At 39.6% G+C, this 19,456-nt stretch overlaps 1 protein-coding gene across 1 annotated transcript; it reads right to left on the reverse strand.

The window, feature by feature from the left end:
• Window positions 1-1,233: 1,233 nt before the first annotated feature.
• On the reverse strand, window positions 1,234-17,708 carry wbp1la (WW domain binding protein 1-like a). Its single transcript, XM_067609267.1, has 4 exons — window positions 17,487-17,708; window positions 15,179-15,281; window positions 14,085-14,246; window positions 1,234-4,947 (listed from the first exon to the last, which is right to left on the reverse strand). Exons 1-4 carry the CDS (start codon window positions 17,547-17,549, stop codon window positions 4,460-4,462), a joined length of 816 nt encoding a protein of 271 aa, XP_067465368.1. The 5' UTR covers window positions 17,550-17,708; the 3' UTR covers window positions 1,234-4,459.
• Window positions 17,709-19,456: the final 1,748 nt, after the last annotated feature.

Below are 19,456 nucleotides of genomic sequence, written 5' to 3' on the forward strand. Positions count from 1 at the left end.
AACCCAACTCTTATTTAACTGACATTGAAATGTCTTCCCTTTATGTCTTGGTCTGTGCTGTTGCCACACCTGATTCATTTTCTTCCAGACTATGTTTTTAATGCCTTTTCATTCTGACTCAATTCTGTTTCTGGTCAGTGAGTAGTGGTCTGATGCTTCTCTATGTGCAGCCAAGCACTTGCTTGGGTGTCTAAGCCTGTAGTCCAAAGTATCTCGTGATGTTCTAATGTCATAATGATCTGTTAGGGCATCTGGGTGGTGGGTTATTTCTTTTGGTGCTGTTTTAAGCATGATGTTGCAGCCTTCATTAAGGCTCAAAATTCATGCAAATTAACAGGAAAGTCAAACTCGTCTGTTCCTCTGCTCTCATTCATACATCACAGACTGTGTTGTGCCAGGTTGTAACTGCCGACTGTCACAACTGAGCAATATCACACTAAGTCAGTCATTAAGGCTGTTACTCAGTATTTGCTGTATTTGGAATAAACAAACATCAGTATAAGTTGTCATAAAATGACCCCTGAAGCAGCCAAAAATCATACACAGTGCTTTAGAGCACTTTCATCAGATTCTCTCCCAGAAATGAATATGAACTGGGAGGAAGACTTACCAAAGCTGCAAGTGAGGTTTCTCAAGGAAGCACCGGTTTCATTCCTAATGACCTTTTCTCAGGATATAAGGTATGTGGTCTTCTGGCAGTACTTCAGGTAATGTGAAGGTAAAAGAGCCTCCATAGACATATCAGTCACTGTATGTGGCTTGTCAGTTTTCAAGACAGAAGCTGGCAAAATGTCAGTCTAAACTGTCAATTTTACTTGTATGGAAACTAAAATGATATGGTCATGTACCAAGTGAGTTGGTAACAGCTTGGACATTTGTGCAGTCAGCGGCTGGTGGGATGGAGGATGTAGCAGCAACTAACATCTGTTTATTCACTCAAAGAATTCCATAAAAACTAATTATTTCCTGATATCTCATGTGCATTTTGCTTTGTAGTGTTTGTGTTTAAAATGACATAGTTGTCTGTATGTTTGTACAGTGATTTCCGCAATGAAACAGCTTTTTAACCTGCTGAACTGCAGTCACACTGTCTCTCACCCACTCATTCCTACTTTGTATTTACATCATGTTTGTACTTTGCGACCAATTGTTTTTCTGAATTTCTCCCCAGGAATAAAATGTGCTATATCAACAAAGTTTTGCTTTGTTTTGCTAAAACACAGTAATACAGTGTGTTGTTCTCCATAACTTTTAATAACCATATTTCATACAAAATGTGGCATAAAAATATCATTTAATTCAGAAGATAATAAAGAGCATATAAGAGAATAACAGCAGGTGGTGAGGACCACTGTCCACTGACCACAATGCTGCATATGTGGAAAAGTGCTCGACTGATTCAACTGTAGAAAAAATCCCTCAGTGCACAGTAAATTCTGGTTTTCACTGCCAGCTTCCCAACAGCCTGATACATTTACAAACGGAGTGTTTCCAAGAGCTGCACTATGTCAGTCATTCCCTTTGTGTACAGACACTTGTGGAGCCCGATCAACACTCTGCAACACAAAACCATGTCCTTGAGAGCTGTCTCAGTCCACATTCATTACATCTTCACTGCAAAAGCATCCTGATGCTGGTATTGTTTTTAGATATTTAATATATCTTGAATCTGTAGTTCTCAATTCAGGAACAGCTTTCTGCAGTATTTAACCCAGAGCTGTTGTGTGCAACTTTTTGGCAAACTACAAGTACAAAACAAATCCTGCATAATAAAACATTGATTAAATGATGATCAATCTATCATTGAGTACACTGGAGGGTTACTAAGAGTCAAACAGACTCCAGAGCTTTGATTAAGTTCACTTAAACATTCTCTACTGAAAGGCTACATAAAGATACACATTATGGCACTATGGCCTGGTTGAAAACTGCCTCATATAACACCAGTGTGTCAGGTGACTGGAGACTCATACAAGGGTTCATGAAAACTGATTATTTACTAAAATGAGAACTGGAGTATTGTACAAATATGCTAGTGATAAGCAACAGTATGCTGTAGGTCTTCAATACAATAAATACTTATGGTTCTTAAAAACTTTTATAAAAGGGGCATTTCAGCATGATTGGAGTTTTCACAATATTCTGTATTGTCACCATTCTTAATATTGAAAGTAACCCAAAATGCAAAGTTACTAATTTCACGTTGACAACGTTTTCCAGATTCTGCAATAAAACCCTAAAACTGTAACACTGGTAAAGACAGACAATGCCAGTTAAATTGCAACGGTGTCAAATCTAATTTCAGTTGCTTCATTGCACAGATGGTGGTAGCTGGTGGTGTGTTTGGGTCTGGTGTCCACCCTCACTTGACTGAGATGTGACTGACTGAAGTCAAGTCACAATAGTTTTTCATTCACAGATAAAGAGAGTTGAAATAAGATCCTGTCAGCATCAATATGAAAGGAAACAAAGGATTAAAAATGTAGCACAAAACTCCAACCATGTGGCAAATGTCCTTAGAAGCTACAAAATGTGTCTTTTAAATGGTAATGAACAAACAAAAAAGGAGGGGCGTTTGGGGGCTGTTTCTCTGTCATCAGCTTCGCTGACTCCAAACAAGACTCCAAACCTGTGTTGTCGAGAACAAGTCACAAGGTCTCTTCAACCTGACTACTGTGTCTCTGATTATCCATCACCATGTGTGGCAACTCTTACGTGTCAAAATAAGTCTTATAAAGTGAACATACAGCGTAACTGCAGACAGTTGGTATGTTGCACTCAAATGACCTGCACTGGACAGCTATCTGTATCTGTCTGTTTAGCTACAGTGAAGCTGCTGTTTAGTGCTTGTTGTGCTTGTTTGGACAAAGCAATGACACTGTGTGTTAAACCCCTGAAAGTTCCTTTTAAAATGAATTTGTTCTAAACCACAGCTAGTAGGAGTGGGTGATATGGATAAAATCCTGTTACAATATATGTAACTTCATATGGGGATAACGATATAGTGTGATATAGTAAATCTTTGGGGAGATGGATAAATGGTGAATGGACTGCATATAGCACCTTTCTAATCTTGTCTTCTGACCACTCCAAGTGCTTTACGCTGCATGCCAACATTCACCCATTCACACACATTCATGCACTGATGGCAGAGGCTCCCATGCAAGGTGCCAACCTGCTCATCAGGAGGAGTTTCTAATCATACACACACTGATGGCACAGCGTTTGGAAGCAATTAGGGGTTCAGTATCTTGCCCAAGGACACTACGACATGTGGACTACAAGAGCTGGGGATCGAACCACCCATTTTACGATTAGTGGACGACCTGCTGAGCCACAGCCGCTCAAAACCTATTGAGAAAATCTATTGAGAAACTGCCTATGGACAATAACAGGAATGTCTGCTTATGGTTAATCCAGAAAATTTGATAAGTCAAGGTACTTCTCACATTGATTTAAAAATAAGAACAATTTTAGAAAAATCTAATGAAACCCTGAAGCAGTCCTACTCATTGATTTGCTAAAATGCCCTAATACACCCTGAGATATTAAAGACTGCTACCAAATAGAGCCTGATCTATAATCAGCAGGCCGATATTAACTTATCATAGATAAATCTGTATCAGTGTATGTGTCAGCTGATTAGTAACAGGAATAGTAATAAGAAATGTCAGTATAGTAATGTAAAAGATATGTTTGAGGCCGCTTACAAACAATGTCTCCATTGCAGAGTTTGTCCACCAGAGAGCACTGACAAGATTATTTTTACACTGGAAAATGTAAAACACTACATATCTTGTTGCTATTCTTTAATATTCAAATCCAAAGGGATCCTTATCAGAAATGTTTGTTTATGTAAAAATACATTTTACTTTTCAAATGCTCAAATATTGATATCGGCCGCAGAAATGAAGACAGTCAAGCTCTAGCTACCACTGTATCATTTCAGGGTATACATGATGATATAGCACAACCCTCACAGCTACTTTACTAGTAAAATGCTACAGCCGGTGACAGAGCAGCAGCCCCTTTAGGTACGTGCAAGTGTTTTAACTCTGAAAACAACTGAGCAAAGCTTTAAAAAGAGAGAACTGTGAAGGTAAATATGAAAAAACATGAACATCAGTGCTGCTTACAGACAGCAGATCTGTTATATCTGTTTCTACATAAGATGGTGTTATATCAGCCCTCATGCCATTTTCAAGCAGCCAGCTCATCAAGATAAGCTGTAAATGTGAAGGGGGGGAGCTTGGTTAAAATCACACTTTCAGCCTCGAATCAGAAGTTGCATAATTTAGCTTTAAATTATTGGAAATTGTTTAGTCATACCTTACATTTGTCTCCAGACCTGTCACACACACTGGTGTTAGTCAAACATATACATGTACATATGGACCAAACCCCTGAGCACCAAAGGTAGAATATTGCATCAGCTACTGCTGCAGAGTTTTGTTTCAGATTACCTAAGAGACTGTGGCTCTGTATCCACAGCTGTCTGTCCATCTGTGTTGTCATGAATGACTGCATCACTGATATGGCTGTGTTCACAGGTCTTGGGACCACAGCGATCACATAGGTCCTCCATTTGACCAACCCCTTCTGCCTCTGTCTCTTCTTCTCTTTCTAAAAGGCTGTGCTGATCCCACAGGTCCTGGCCATCGCACACTTCGATCCCAGAATCCCCAGTGAAGCGCCGGTACCTGCCCGGTGTCGAGTCCTTGTTGGGGTTGTAAGCGCTGTGAAGGTTGGTCTGCATAGCCCCTGGAGTAGCAGGGTGCTCTGCATCAGCATCACTGGGGATGGAGACAGCTGAGTGGGGGCAGGGCAATTCATCAGGTGGGTCTGTGGGTGGAAGTGCTGACTGGAGAGGGGTATAGGGTGGAGGAGGTGTGGCAGGGTGGTCAACTGCCTCTTCATAGGCTGGCAGCAGGTAGGTGGGTAAGAATCCTGGAAAATAACACATCACATAGAAGTATGAAAAATGACAAATATGTCAGTACCTCAGTCATTCTCAGTCAGGTACAATGAAGAGCTGGTTGATAGAGAGCCTAGCACTAGCCCTCACAATCACAAAGAACAGAATTGTAGAGTTTAAAGCTGTACTAATCAATATTTTTTTACATTAATAATGGATGTAATGTTAAAAAGGTTCTTTCACACCATAAAGGCTTAGTGACAGGTGTGTAGGATCAAAAATCCCGCAAACTGTCCTGTGTGTCAGTGATCAGTATTGGACAGTGTGTGACAACAACACTGGATCAAATGTGAAAGTGGGTTGGTCTTAGTAATGAACCCACAGAGAATTATCACCAGCTCTGTAGTTCTCCTCAGCTCTTTATCTGTTTTAGCTTCTTTTAGTTCATTGTTTTGGTTTTTCATCTCTGCTCTCATCAACCTGGTGATCACAGTGGATCATTTCACAGCTAACTGGAGTTGATGGAGACCTAACCAGAGCTAAAAGGAGAGTGAATATTGGACTTACATTCGTTGGTTGGACACAAACACAACTAAAAATGAATGCTAATGTTGCTCTGTGCACTGTATGTGTAAATAGGTGACTGTGTGCTAACACATTCGGCATAACAACTTCCTAAATTGATAATATGTCAGTTATTGACACAGATAAAATGTTGTTTTTAGCTTGTTCTACTGATGCCACATAGCCAAGAAAAAAGAAAAAAAAATAATTTAATGTAGCTTTACAGATTTTACGTCCCCAGTAGGAACCAATGGGGTTGAGGTTGAGAGACACAGACAGGGAAGAGAAGTTACACGTCACAAGTATCGGGGAAACTGTGGCTCAGAGGTGAAACGTGTCGTCCACTAGCCCAAAGAGTGGCGGTTCAGTGGTTCTTCCAGTCTGCATGTGCCAAACTAAACCATAACAAAACAGAAAGAGTCTGGTTTGGAAGAGAAGACACATGACCTGTGATTAATGTCCATGATAGAAATGACATGAGGATTTTAATAATAAAAACTGCTATGAAAAAAACTGGGATGGCAAGGAAAGGGAGATAAAAGAGGAACTACAAAAATGTGAAAATAAATCAAATAGTTATAAAACTAGAATTTTAATAATAAATACTTTTGTTCTATCCAAATTGTTGTTTTTAGCTACCCTTTTCTCCCCTCCTAAAGAACAAACAATAAAGAAAATAAATGAAATGGCAGTCAACTTGATATGGGGAACCACTAGAGAAGTCACAAAGAGGCAGTTACTGTATAAAAGTAAAAAAGATGGAGGCCTCCGAGCTGTAGACCTGTGTTTAAAATTAAAGATAGCTTTTTGTAAAAACATTGCATGAGGCATCAAAAGAAATGTGATGTGGATTGGTGAAGCCCTGAGCTGGACCGAAAAAAAAGGACGTGCGAGCAGCTCTATTCCATATTATTAACGTATGTGTAGTGACTTAATGACTAAGGTTGTACATCTAAATATTGATTGGGTGGAAATGCCCAGCAAAAATATATATATTAAACTGAGTGATAACATGTATGGTGGCGTTTTCCCCTACACAAATTTACATGAATCTGACTCACAGGTATGTATTAAAAATATTTTTAGTAAAAGCTTATCAGAAAGTAAATGAGACACTATGTGGCTCATGTCAGTTAGGAGACTAGCAATCTGAACAGTCGTCAAGTGGGGCTGTTATGTTAAAACTGAAAAGTGCCCTATTGACAAATGTAATGAGAATGAAACTACTGAACATTTACAAAACCCAAATTGCTCCCGAAGGCTGTGCCATCAGTGTGTGAGTGTGTGTGTGTGAATTAATATTAGAACTCCTGATGAGCAGGTTGGCATTTTGCATGGCAGCCTCTGCCATCAGTGTATGAGCATGTGTGTGAACTGGTGAATGTTGGTATGCAGTGTAAAGCACTTTAAATGGTTGATGAGAGTATGATGAAGTCTTCCTCCCTTCCAAGATGGCAGCATGTCTCTACCTGTCCATATATGTCTGTGTCAGTGGCGTCATGTTATTTCTACTTTCTTATGTTATGTTCTTATATTCAAATGCAGGGCCGTGCAAAGACCTATAGGCCCTGTTTACACCTGGCATTAACATTCATCTCGGGTGATCTGATCAGCTCTAAGTACATCTGTTAATGCCTGGCATCAACATGTGTCTCCACAAGTGTCTTGAGTGACCACTTGCAGTCGGATCTCACTTCCCCGCTCTATATGCAAACAAACACAGATATCATTTCCATTTGCAAAGACCAAATTCATTGTTGTTTTTAACCGGTGGGAGGACCAGGGGTCTGTGTAACCTCTGTCCAAACCTGCGTTCAACTTGTTTAATGATAGGATAAACAAATATACAATGCACCGTGCCCCCTCATCAAAATCAAATGCCCGTCCTATTGATTTTTGTTAATACAAATACAGAGTTATACGCAGTGATCTCCCCACAGCTGCATCGCTCCATTGAGAGACGCTATGCACATTTACGCATGAGGCGCAGCAGCGTAACTTCACCGATTATTTAGATCTCCGACACGCTGACAGGATCGGTCAGGATCGGTCAGGATCTGATGTTAATTAATGATATGTGTTTTTCTACACGTCCACTAGGTCAGCTGTTACACACACAGAGTCCAGGTTCAAACAGTGAAACTATTTGGAGTGAAGCAGCCATCCTCCTGATAAATCCTGAGCTCATTGTGTTGAGCAGCATAGCAAAACTAAAAACTGTAGTTATCAACTAGGGATGCATGACATTATCAGCACATCACTGGTATCGGCTGATAAAAGCTCTAAAATGAAATATCGGCATTGGCAAATTCTGCCGATTATGAGAGGCCGATATGTCGCCTTCCCCTCCACCACCTGACTGTGCTTCCCTCGATGGACTGGTCCCGGTGCTTCCTCAGCAGGCTCCACTTCACTTAGCTGCTCGTCAGACCCGCTGCTTCTTCCCACTTAACCTGAATAACAAACCAGGGCTCGGTGCTCCAGTAAGATCCACATGGAGAGCCGGGGCTAATGTTAGCTGGGCGGCTAGCTGGCTGTGCTTCCCTCTGGTCATGCTGTGGCTACCACATACAGTGGTAGAGAATTGAAGATAAAATTTGGAAACTGTCATTGTTCAATATTGTATTCTGGTTGTTAATTGGTTAGGGAGGACGTCCTCCCTTGCAGTGACAATTTACATGTTTTGGCTAATAACAGATTAGCATGAAAAAAAATCAAGTACATTAAATTCATTTAAGAGATCCCGCTCTAAGGAGGACAGCAGGAGCTCGTCATCCTCTGTTCTCCTCTCACCACTCCACACACACTGACCTTTCCCCTTTTGCTTGCCCTGCAGGTGTCACTGTTGAAATAATGGATTTTTTTCCAAAGAACAGAGAAGAATCATTTAATAATGATACTGAGATTAGGTAATGGTTTATTTTTACCAATTACTCTTTTTTTATATTTTGATCTCCCTCTTGCCTCTCAAAAACGGAGGAGGAGCAACCTCCCCTTCCTCTATGGACGAGCCTCCTCTGATCTGTGTGACTGTTCTAGTGTTGACTGAGTGATATCTCTTGTTTCTGAAAAATTACTGGATAAATCTTTGAGTTGATTGGATAATACCACCACTTCTCACCTGTTTCAGCTTAAACTTGGATCATATGTGAAGTGTGGCTCACGTTCTCGATTCTGGAGGACCTGGACCGCTCTGTCTGTTTGGACCACGGAGCCTGTTCACCTCATGGAGCTGGGATGTGGACTCAAAGCTTGATTTAGATGGTCCCAAACTTCTCATGATAAAGGAAAGTGCTTCTTTCTGATACTGGTGTTTTAAATTGTTTTCCTATTGTTTTAGTCCCTGGCTGGTCCTGATTTTAACTCATTTATCCACCACATTGCTTCACTGTGCTTGGTTTCCTGTTTATGTGAGACATCGCACAACGTCATCGTCTAATTCAGGAGGATGAAAAACTTGGATGGGATTTTACAGCACTGACCTGGATTTCTTCAATATACTGCACCCTACCACACCACCGGTCGGCTGTTTCCTTCAGCATCTCTTTTGCTTTTATTGACTGTGCGGCATCTGACTTGTGTCCTAACGAGCCTAAACTTGGCTTCCTGGTTGGGTTTTGGAGTTGGTTCTCTTTAGCAGCCTAAATCTCCAGTGCTCTTATTGGATTACCCCGATTCACAGGATTGAAATGCACAATGTCACTGCTCTTTGCTGTAATGCGTTTATTAATTTTATGCAGCATTGGTGGAAGCCTCCACAGGAATGACTATTCCTGTGCAGTGCTCTCAAATCCTCTCTCACTCGTAATCTCTCAAATCCGGATACAACATGACAGGAAACGAGCGCATCTGGCTGTGCGCTGGGCATCGTTAACCCTGTCGCTGTTCTTCTCCTCTGACTCTGTGGACTTCGCCTGTCTGATCAGTGTCATGGCTCTTCAAGACAATTTTAACATTTCTATAAGCTGTCTTCACAATTTTGTACTAAAAGTTAATAATAAGAATGAATCCTCCAGTAAACCACTCAAGCAGTGGTGTCTAATTGTTCTGTTGCTACTGATTTCTGGGAATGCCCAACCCAATCCAGGCCTAGATTCTGCTAAGTTTTAAAACTCCTGCCAATTTTAAATCAGGGACTCGTCTTGGTTTCGTCCATTTGAATGTACACAGTTTGATCGCTAAAATGGATATGATTCACATTTGGGCACACACAACTGATGCTGATGTTTTATCTGAAACCTGGCTAAGCAAATCTGTTCAGAACAAGGATATCAGTATTGATGGTTATAATGTATATAGGACTGACCAACCCAAAAGGGACGGGGGTGTTGCAATCTTAATCAAAAGCTGGTTTCACGTGAATGTGCTTCTCTCTATATCACTGAGTAAACAAATCGAATTTTTAGCTCTTGATCTTGAGGTCTCTAAAAAGCTGTCAGTGTTTCCTCTTGATTGACTGCTTTGGAGTGGCGAGGATATGTAGGGGCAGGGGGATGCTGAGCAAAACTTGGGAGAGACTCAGCAGCCAGACATTTCTCTGCTCTCTGTTCAGGAGCTGCTGAGACTGACACTAAAATGAGAATAGCTGGTCCACCTTAAGTAAGCCTGGTCAGGTTAGGCTAACCCATTGTTGCTAACTTTGGAGCTAACCCCCTTCACTTTTCCAGCAGTTGGGGAAACAACAAACGTGACTTTTCTTGGTCTTGAGAAGCTGCAGCATTTATTAACTGACACACTGTAGTCTGTACTGTACATTTACTGTCAGACTGACAACTTACTGCTAACCTTTTGCTGTGCTCTGCTTGCATTCACTGTCTGTGGCTAACTCTCTCCACTCGCTCAATCACACACATAATGCACTGCCTTATTCCTTAAAGGAGGTATGCTACTTGTATAAAAGTACCTTTCATGTGGATGTTCTTTGCGGAATGAGGAGAGGGAGGATTCTGGGATTTGATGCACTAGTTGATGACTCACTGTGTGAGTGAAAATCATTAGTAGCCCATTGATACTAATGGCCATGTAAAATTTTAGCAGCAGCACTCATAAATGAATATAAGGGAAATACTGGTTGCTAAAGGACACCTTTGGCTGTCAGTGGTGCTCTACCGTCCTTAATGCAGCTTCTATCATGATTGAATTTTAATGAAATTGTTGTTTGGAGATCTAAACTGGAACTGGCTATTGCTAAATCTCTTTCAGATTGGTGACCGCCCCACAAGATCTAATCTGAAAAATTATCTCTGATTGATCTAATCCTAACCAATATTCTTCATAAATAAACAGCTACTTCTGTAATTGCAAATGACATTAGTGACCACTTTGTTGTTGCCTCAGTTAGAAATACAAAAATTCCTAAAACCAAGCAACACGTTATTATAAAGCGAGACATCAAACATTTTATGTAACAAGGGTTTTTTCATGACCTGTTTCATTTTGATTGGGAGAAAAATTACCTTATTGCTGACGTTGAAAATGCCTGGAAATTCTTTTATGACAGTTTTACTGACATTGTTGACAAGCATGCTTCTATCAGGAAGTAGAGTAAAATGTCGAAACAATGTATTGTTCACTTCAGATTTATTCAGCTCACTTCATGAGCACAATGAGGCATGAGCAAAAGCCAAGAAAACAAGACTGGCTGCTAATCAGGCAACTGTGGAATGGATGCACGGCTGAAACTTCACCTGAAATCCTTGAAGACTATTAAATCCTTAGCTGGAAATAAAAACAGCATAGAGCTTCCCCCATGCATTCTTAAGGCCTCATAAAATATCTGATAAGTCTGAAATGCTTGATTATTTTAATGAGCTTTTTATTGCCTTAGGTTCCTTGTTCGACTCTCTCAACATTACTCATGAAAATTCCCCTACTGTTTGTTCTGTAACAGAACAAACAGTAGGGGAACAGTAGGGAACAGTCATGTTACATAAGTCAGTCCTTTAGTTTCAATCTGGTTACAGTCTCAGGGGTGCTTAAAGCCCTCAAACCTTTAGACACTAAAAAATCAGCAGGTCTGATAACTTGGAGCCTTACTTTTTAAAGCTAGCAGCTGATTTTATTGCACCACCTTTGACAAGTCTTTTTAATCTCTCCATGGACACTAACGACGTTCCTCTTATATAGAAATCTGCTTTTGTTCTTCCCCTGTTGAAAGGGAGTGACCCTACTGTCCCAAACAATTATAGGCCAATCTCCAAACTGTCTGTCCTAGTTAAGGTTCTGGAATCCTTTGTGAGTGAATAACTGAAAGAGTTCTTATCTACTAACAATATCTTATCAGATTTTCCCTCTGGCTTTGGGAAAAAAACACAGCACAACTACAGCAGCCTTAAAAGTAGTAAATGATTTTATCGAATCTCTAGAAAACCACCATTGTGCAGCCCTTTTTATTGACTTATCTCTGGATCATGCAATATTGCATGATCCAGTATAGGACTGTCGGGACAAACTGTCTGTTGGTTTGAAAATTGTCTATCGGGTGGATATCAGTGTGTGTAGGTAGAAGGTATCACTTCTAGCTCCCTTAGTGTATCCACAGGTGTGCCCCAGGGATCAGTCCTGGGACCACTCCTATTCATTACATTTATAAGTCTTGATCAATATGTTTCCAATGTAAATACTGTGATATACTGCTCTGCGTCTACACCAAACCAGGCTCTTCGTCAGCTACAGCTTGCTTTTAATACTGTACATTGTACTCTGTGTGATTTAAAACTTGCTTTTGAATGCTGACAAAACAAAACATGATGTTTTCAAATGTAAAATCTAAGCCATTGAACCTTCAATCTATCACCCCTTTTCAGGGCTTTGAGATTGAGTTCCTAAATACAAGTATCTTGGAATTATAATTGATGATTCTCTCTAATTTAAGTCTTACATTCAGCAACTGGAGAAAAAACTGAAGTTGAGACTGAGTTTTTATTCTAGAAACAAGTCTTGCTTTCCCTTCGAGGCCAAATAGAGACTTGTTGCTGCCACCTTTATGTCTGTGCTGGACTATGGAAATGTTATATGCATGCATGCATCTTCACAATGCCTACATGCATTCAATACTGTCTACCATGGAGCACTGAGATTTATTACAAATCTCATGCCCTTACACACCATTGCTCTTTGTATGCTCAGGTTGGATGGTCTGCCTTGTCCACCCATAGACTTAAAGCTATAATATGCAATTATTCCACATTAAAATGTCTAAAAACAACTAGACCTATGTTATATATTTTGTTGAGCTGTGTACTTTCTTACATTATCCCAAATCTTTCCAACAATTTTCAAACCCAGAGAAATCTGTAATTTTAATCAAGGTAATGGACCGTTTCATTTGGTCGCCTGTCAATGGCATCATACCCCTCTACCAAAGAGTATAGTGCACAAGATGCATGCATCTGCGTTGTGTTTCTGTTACAGTTGCATCTACCAAAGAGTAACTAACACACATACAAGATAATACATCTGTGTTGTGGTTGTTCTGATTGAGAGACCACTAGCGGCTGAAATTACATATTGTGCGTTTAACCACTGGCATATTCCTATTTATAAAGGCAATTCTTGGACTGCTTCCTTCCTACCTATGGATATACTTCCTACAAAAAAAGTATGGGAAGTTATTTTCTTCACTCCTAGGATTTATTACTATTACCCGCCCCTAAAGTCTGTACTGAACTGGGAAAAAGGGTGTTTCAGTATGCTGCTCCCTCAACTTGGAATCAGTTGCAAAATTACCTGAATCTTCAGGAGCTGGTCTCACTGGACACATTTAATGTAATTTTAAATGACTTGGAAGCAGGCACACCCGCCTGTTGTTGTTTTGAATGTTGATGAATGTTTTTTGATATTTTATAATTCTATAATTTGTTCTTTGTTTTTATTTTAAATTTTTATATGTTTGTTTAATGACTGCAACCGTGTTATTTGTGCTGCTGCCGGTCTTGGCCGGGACACTTTTGAAAAAGAAATTTTTAATCTCAATGAGTCTTTTACTCCTGCTTAAATAAAATAAAATTTAGAGACGGACTAACACGTTGTTAGTTCTCATCTGTTCATGGGATTTGTTGACAGTAAGAAAAATATGCCTGCGTGATCCTTTAAAGGAGAACATACCAAGGAAAAGATGATGAATACAGCTTTAAAAATGGTAGGCTATAACTTAAAGTTATTAGGTTACACCATCTGCACTAATTCTTCAGCACAAAAACAGTGTTTCACCAATACCTTTAACAATGGTAATATGTTGTTTAGCACAAAGACTACAAAGTCTGGTAAAGCTCTGGTTTAGCAGTGATGTGTGTGGATCTACAGACAAATAGATAAATGGTCAATTAAAGTTGAAATGCATGTTCAGTCTGGTGTGTTGATCATAGAGTGTGTGAGTGTTGTATTAGGAGCTGGATCAGCACCAGTCTTAACCCTGCAGGTTGTATCGATGGAGCTGTTATTTGGCAGCGGCACAGGGGGATGGTGTTTCAGTCTGACAGAATCATTTACTTTCAATTCTATTTAAAAACATGTTTGATGTGCTGTTGGTAATGTGTCTGAGAGATAGAGACTAACTATGTGTGGAATGTGTAGAGGCAGCAGCATGCCACAGACAGCTACTTACTGAGATAGAGGGGTAGGTGAGAGTTGTTGTGAGCCTCTCTGTAGGCAATGAGGTTGATCTCGTTCTGCCGGCGCTGCTGCTGGAAGCGCTGCTTGGAACGCCAGTGCTGACACACACAGCAGCATGTCAGAATAATGATCAGAGTCCAAACCAACCAGAACCCTGCAGGGAGCCCACAGGACATGTCCATAAATACATGTTTACGTCAGGCTCTGTATCATTTGAAACTTTTGATATTACTGTTAAAATCTGAGCTTCAGTACTGACAACAACACTAATACTTTTTGATACCTTAGTTTGCTGAGTATAAACACATTTTAAATTGTTTTTTCATTGACAAAATAAGCCAAACATCTCAAATGTATCACTTTTTTACTCCTGTTGTGACACAAACAGCCATAGAAAAAGTTTACCTGAATAAAAAAAGCAAAAACAATTTTATTTTACTTCTGTGCCAACTTTCATTGGGTGCTTTGACACTCAATTAGGTCAGTGCTCAAAACATAGTGAAATCTGACACCCTGTCTTAGTTACTATTAACAGCCCTTCACTGGTTTAAGACTGTGAGGTTTTTATTCAATCTTTGGCTATTGCCACTGGTTGGCTTTGATGTTCTTGCTATCAAAAAACTTGAGTTACAAAGTGAACGCTTAAATGAAAAAAAGACAAGTAAGTGTTGTGAAGGGCCGGGAGTTCTTATTAAATAGCAGATGTGAGCTTCTGTAACATGAGAGACAACCGGGCAGCCAAGCAGTAGCAGCACAAACGGTAAACAAGTGCAGATTGTGAGTGACAGATTAGACACAGGGCCCGGCTCCACTCACCTAACTGGTACCATTCCTGACCTTTATGAAACATCAGCTCCTCCTTCTACTTCCTTCCTTTCTTGCATTTCAAACTTTCTTTACCATAAAGTGTAATATTTGTTGGATAGAATGAAAATATAGTTTCTCATCATACGAACCAGTGCAGTGTGAATTTACAAAATGATGTGCTTAGTTTTGTGTTATCCTGTTTCATGCTATTTATATATAAGTTGCATGAAGAAGGACCGAACACTCAGAGAATGAATCAAGAAGAGTTGGGTAACTCACACCACAGTTCATAGTAGTAGCTGCAGCACTGTGTCTCTCCACAGCAGTGACCCAACTCACAGATGTAGCTCTGGTTGTTTACTCCCAGACACACCAACTTAGCCTGTAAACACACAAACATACCACTCTGTCACACATGGGATTGAGGACGCTATAGAAACAACATACAGCATTAGGACACAGTGACAACAAGACATGCATGCATGTTTCTTTGTATTACTAACCATAACATTTGCATCACAAACACATTATAAACCAGTGAGATTAAATGGTTTGCAAACCTCTGAAAATTTACTATCATATCATTAACCAGACAGTAGCTGCATACTATTTAACGCCCTATTTAGCACTACACCCTCTTTATTTCTGATTATAAATATTACCATACACTCATTACGTCCTTACAGTGTACCATGCAAATTGTATGTGCACCTTGTTAATAACACCATTGTTACAGGATGTTATGATCAAAGCATAAAAACAAGCTTTCCTGTGATGCAAACACATTACAAAAACACAGTAAATATATAACGTAGCCCTGCCCTCGCCTACCTAAATGATTAATCCATTATCAAAATGGTTGCAATTCTGTGGATCAACTAATTAATTAACCAAACAATAATTTCAACTCTAGCTCATCTGATGCCAGGGCCTCAGATGAGCTTATAGTCAGGTAAACACTGCTGCTAAAGTCTGACCTCAGGCACAAACTACTGTAGATGTGCTCATACGTTAAACTACCAGTTCTATCTGCAGCAGTGTAATCCTCTGCAAGCAAAGACTATTTCTACACATTCATATCTGCTTTGACAGTAATACAGCTAACTGGTTAGTATGATTAGATAGATTAGTATTCCTTTCGACTACCGTGGTGAAACATCTGACGATATCAATACCACCAACCATTTCTATTACCATCACTACTGTGATTATCGTCATTTCAGAGGACTCCGTGAACACAGAGCAGCTCTCCTGCCTTCATCAGCAGTTTGATTTTGTTTAGCCATAAGTGGCCTGTAAGAGCCCCCTTTAACTGTTATTATGATCTGTGTGCAGAAGACAACACTTATTACAAAGTTCTTGCACTCCAGGAATCAACTGATCAATTTCATCAGGAACAATTCATGAATTTCCAAAATATGAACTGGTTCATAGAATCTAAGAGACACAGACACTGCATTTTCAGTGATTTCCTCTTAACCCTCTTAAACTTTGAACAACCTACTTTTGTTTACAGAGTTTAAACTGTTTTTGATTATTTCTTTCTTTCACAGAGTCCAACAAAGCTTCAAAACACAGACTGCTGTTCAGTGAAAACAAACCAAGGCAATCATGGTGTTAACTTGAAGTCATTTAATTATATTTTACCACTGATAGTAGGACTTGATTATGATTATCGTGATAATACCGTTTACTGTGATATTTTTTTACCTACATTAATTGCAGCAGGTAAATTTGATACCAGCACATTCCTACTCACTTTCATTCATCACTATTTTCCAGGTTTGCTGATAGTAAATAGTTGCAAATATTACTACCATGAGCGACTAATGGATCAATCTTAAACATATTGATAGTGCCAACACTGATTAGTCCTTTTTTCATATTCTTAGATCAGATTATGTGAACTGATTAGGAATGTCAGCTATATTGCCAGTGCTGTATCATGATATCTATTTCCACATGTATTTAGGTAGGGTAACATTATAGCAGAAACCAGTGTATGCTGTAGGTCTGTTTGTATGGCCCTAAGGATCACCACCAACAGCAACAGCTATCACTACAATTGAAGGATGTAACTAATACGTTTATTCACTGCTAATCTTTGAGTGAAAAATGTGCTATAATTCCATGACTACATTTAGTTATATTTCAGCGATCATTTGCAATAATATGCATAGCTGTTAGTTCCGATTTACGTCCGCCGTACATAATATATGACAGTCCAAGCAGGCTAAGGAATTACGGTAAGATATCAACAAACGGCCAGTATTATTTAACGTTATCAGGAAATCAAAATATGTGCTATCGCCCATCCCTGCTAACGTTACCACGGTTAGCCTTTGGACTAGGACTTACGTTAACTTTCATTTTTAATAAGCACTGCAAACCCCTGTCTGTGACTAATGTAGTGAGTTCTGAAACTGGCCTAAGTTACAAGGAAGCTTTCAATATTCAACCCACAAGCTTGTAGCCAACAACCAAAGAATGAAAAAAGCTTATTTGGTCAGTCAACATCAGGTTAATATAGCTAACAAGCTAGCTAAGTTAATTTTAGCTAACAGCCAAACTGTCGGCTAACTGTTACCTCTGCGATTGTGGCTGCCGTCGCTGAATTTTCTTCTCCTACGTTGAACTTCGGTGACCCCATTGCAAAAATATTAGAAACTAAAACTTCTGAACCACCAAACTGTAATTAACCGTTACATTGTGATAAAAACCTCGGCCTCGGAGGTTAACCAAAACAAAACAAGTCCAGCTAAACTTAAACAATTGTTTCCTGGGATTGCATTAGCTCTCTGCCATTGGTCCATTCATGAATGTCGTCGCTTCTTCGGCAGCCATTGGCTCTTTCTGTCGTCAATCTAAAACGATGTTTTCGTCGACTTGCACGTCATCTGTCACTAGAGAGGCGGCTTCAACTTTACATCAGTATTCAACAGTTTACCATTATAAGGGAAGGCAGCGGAAAGATTGAATAGGAATCACCAATATATACTGATAATAATTATTTAACCAGTTAGCCAGTGAATCAGGTAATGACTCAGCGTGCTGTCAAATAGGGAGTATTTTCCTGTGCAGAAAGTAGTTCCAATGGAAAAAGTCATTGTAAGGTCTATGGGTTATCTGCATGGATAGTTACAGATACAGGTTCGTAAGAAAATGTATTATTTTATTTGTTTATATATTGGCTGAATCCGTCCTTTAATTTGTTATTTGATTGGATTTGCCATAATTGCTATAATTGAATTTGCTATCATTTTAACAAGGATATATTCACTGCAAATAATCCAACGTCTGTTAGTTCTGTTAAATACTGGTAACTTTCAGTTTAGATTATAGGATGCCATTGGTTGCCAAGGCTACAAAAATGTCTGTCATAAGCCACAGAAAACTCCAAACTAATGATTTGTGAATACATAAACAGATGTTTTTCAAATGCTTCACATTGACATGCACTACTCATGTGCCATGTCATATGTCCACATTTGTGCCATTTTGTGGGTTAGGATGAGAATGGTGAAGTTCTGTTCCACCAGCTTGAGGGATCTGCTAGAGGTTTCCTAAGAGAGCACCAGAAGTCATCCACAATTCAGCCATTACCAACAAGCATCCATCTAACTTTCAAGTCCCCAAAATGAATATTTCTGAACTCTGAGTTGAGCCTTGGCCTTTTGTTTAGCCCTTCAAGACTACCCTCATTCAGCTTTTCACCTAAATCTTTGTTATTCAAAAGAAATATGACACAAATAAACAGTTGTTTTATCATCTGTGACACACTCGAACATGACCAGGGCAGGGCTGGATTAACCCTCTTGGGGGCCATGGGGCAAAAATGAGCTGTGGGCCTCTATTGACCCCAGTCTCAAGATCATAATGCAGGGGACAGAGACAAAAGCTTTCTTTTAAAAATGTTTAGCAAGCTGGCCTCTCTGATATCTATCGATAGTGTGTTCTACAGTTTGGGGGCACAATGGACAAAGGCTGCATCCCCGATTTTCTTTTGGCAGTTGCTGGAATCTCCAATAAACCAGCAGCAGATGGTTGCAGTGTTCTTGAGGGCATATAGCTAACGAGGGTTAGCAATGTAGCTTGGTCCTAGCCCATTGAGGGCTTTGTATGTAAGGAGGAGGACCTTAAACTCAATTCTAAATGTTAAAGGAAACCAGTGCAGAGCAGCTAAAACTAGACTAATGTGTTCTCTCCTCTTGGTTCTTGTTAATAGCCAAGCTGCACAGTTGAATGAGCTGAAGTCTCTCAGTGTTTTTTCTACGGAGGGAAGTAAAAAATGCATTACAGTAATCAAGTCTCCTTGAAATTAATGCATGGATCAGTTTTTCTGCATCTTTTTGATTTATAAATGGTCGTACTTTAGCTATGTCTCTAAAGTGGAAAAATTATGTTTTTGTCACCTTGTTAATTTGTGACCTGAAGCTTAGATCTGAATCTAAGATAATGCCAAGACTTGTAACCTCAGATTTAACCCAGGGAGTTAAATTTACTGATGATATCACCACGTGGCAGTATGTACAGTGAGAATAATAATGGCAAGACCAA

The sequence above is a fragment of the Thunnus thynnus genome, chromosome 14 (assembly GCF_963924715.1).
Source record: "Thunnus thynnus chromosome 14, fThuThy2.1, whole genome shotgun sequence".
Taxonomy (NCBI): domain Eukaryota; kingdom Metazoa; phylum Chordata; class Actinopteri; order Scombriformes; family Scombridae; genus Thunnus; species Thunnus thynnus.

Coding starts and splice junctions, on each gene's coding strand:
- wbp1la (XM_067609267.1), bottom strand. CDS start 17,549: ATGGGGTCACCGAAGTTCAACGTAGGAGAAGAAAATTCAGCGACGGCA. Junction 15,282..17,486: donor CGGCAGCCACAATCGCAGAG/GTAACAGTTAGC, acceptor GTGTGTTTACAG/GCTAAGTTGGTGTGTCTGGG. Junction 14,247..15,178: donor CTACTACTATGAACTGTGGT/GTGAGTTACCCA, acceptor GGCTCCCTGCAG/GGTTCTGGTTGGTTTGGACT.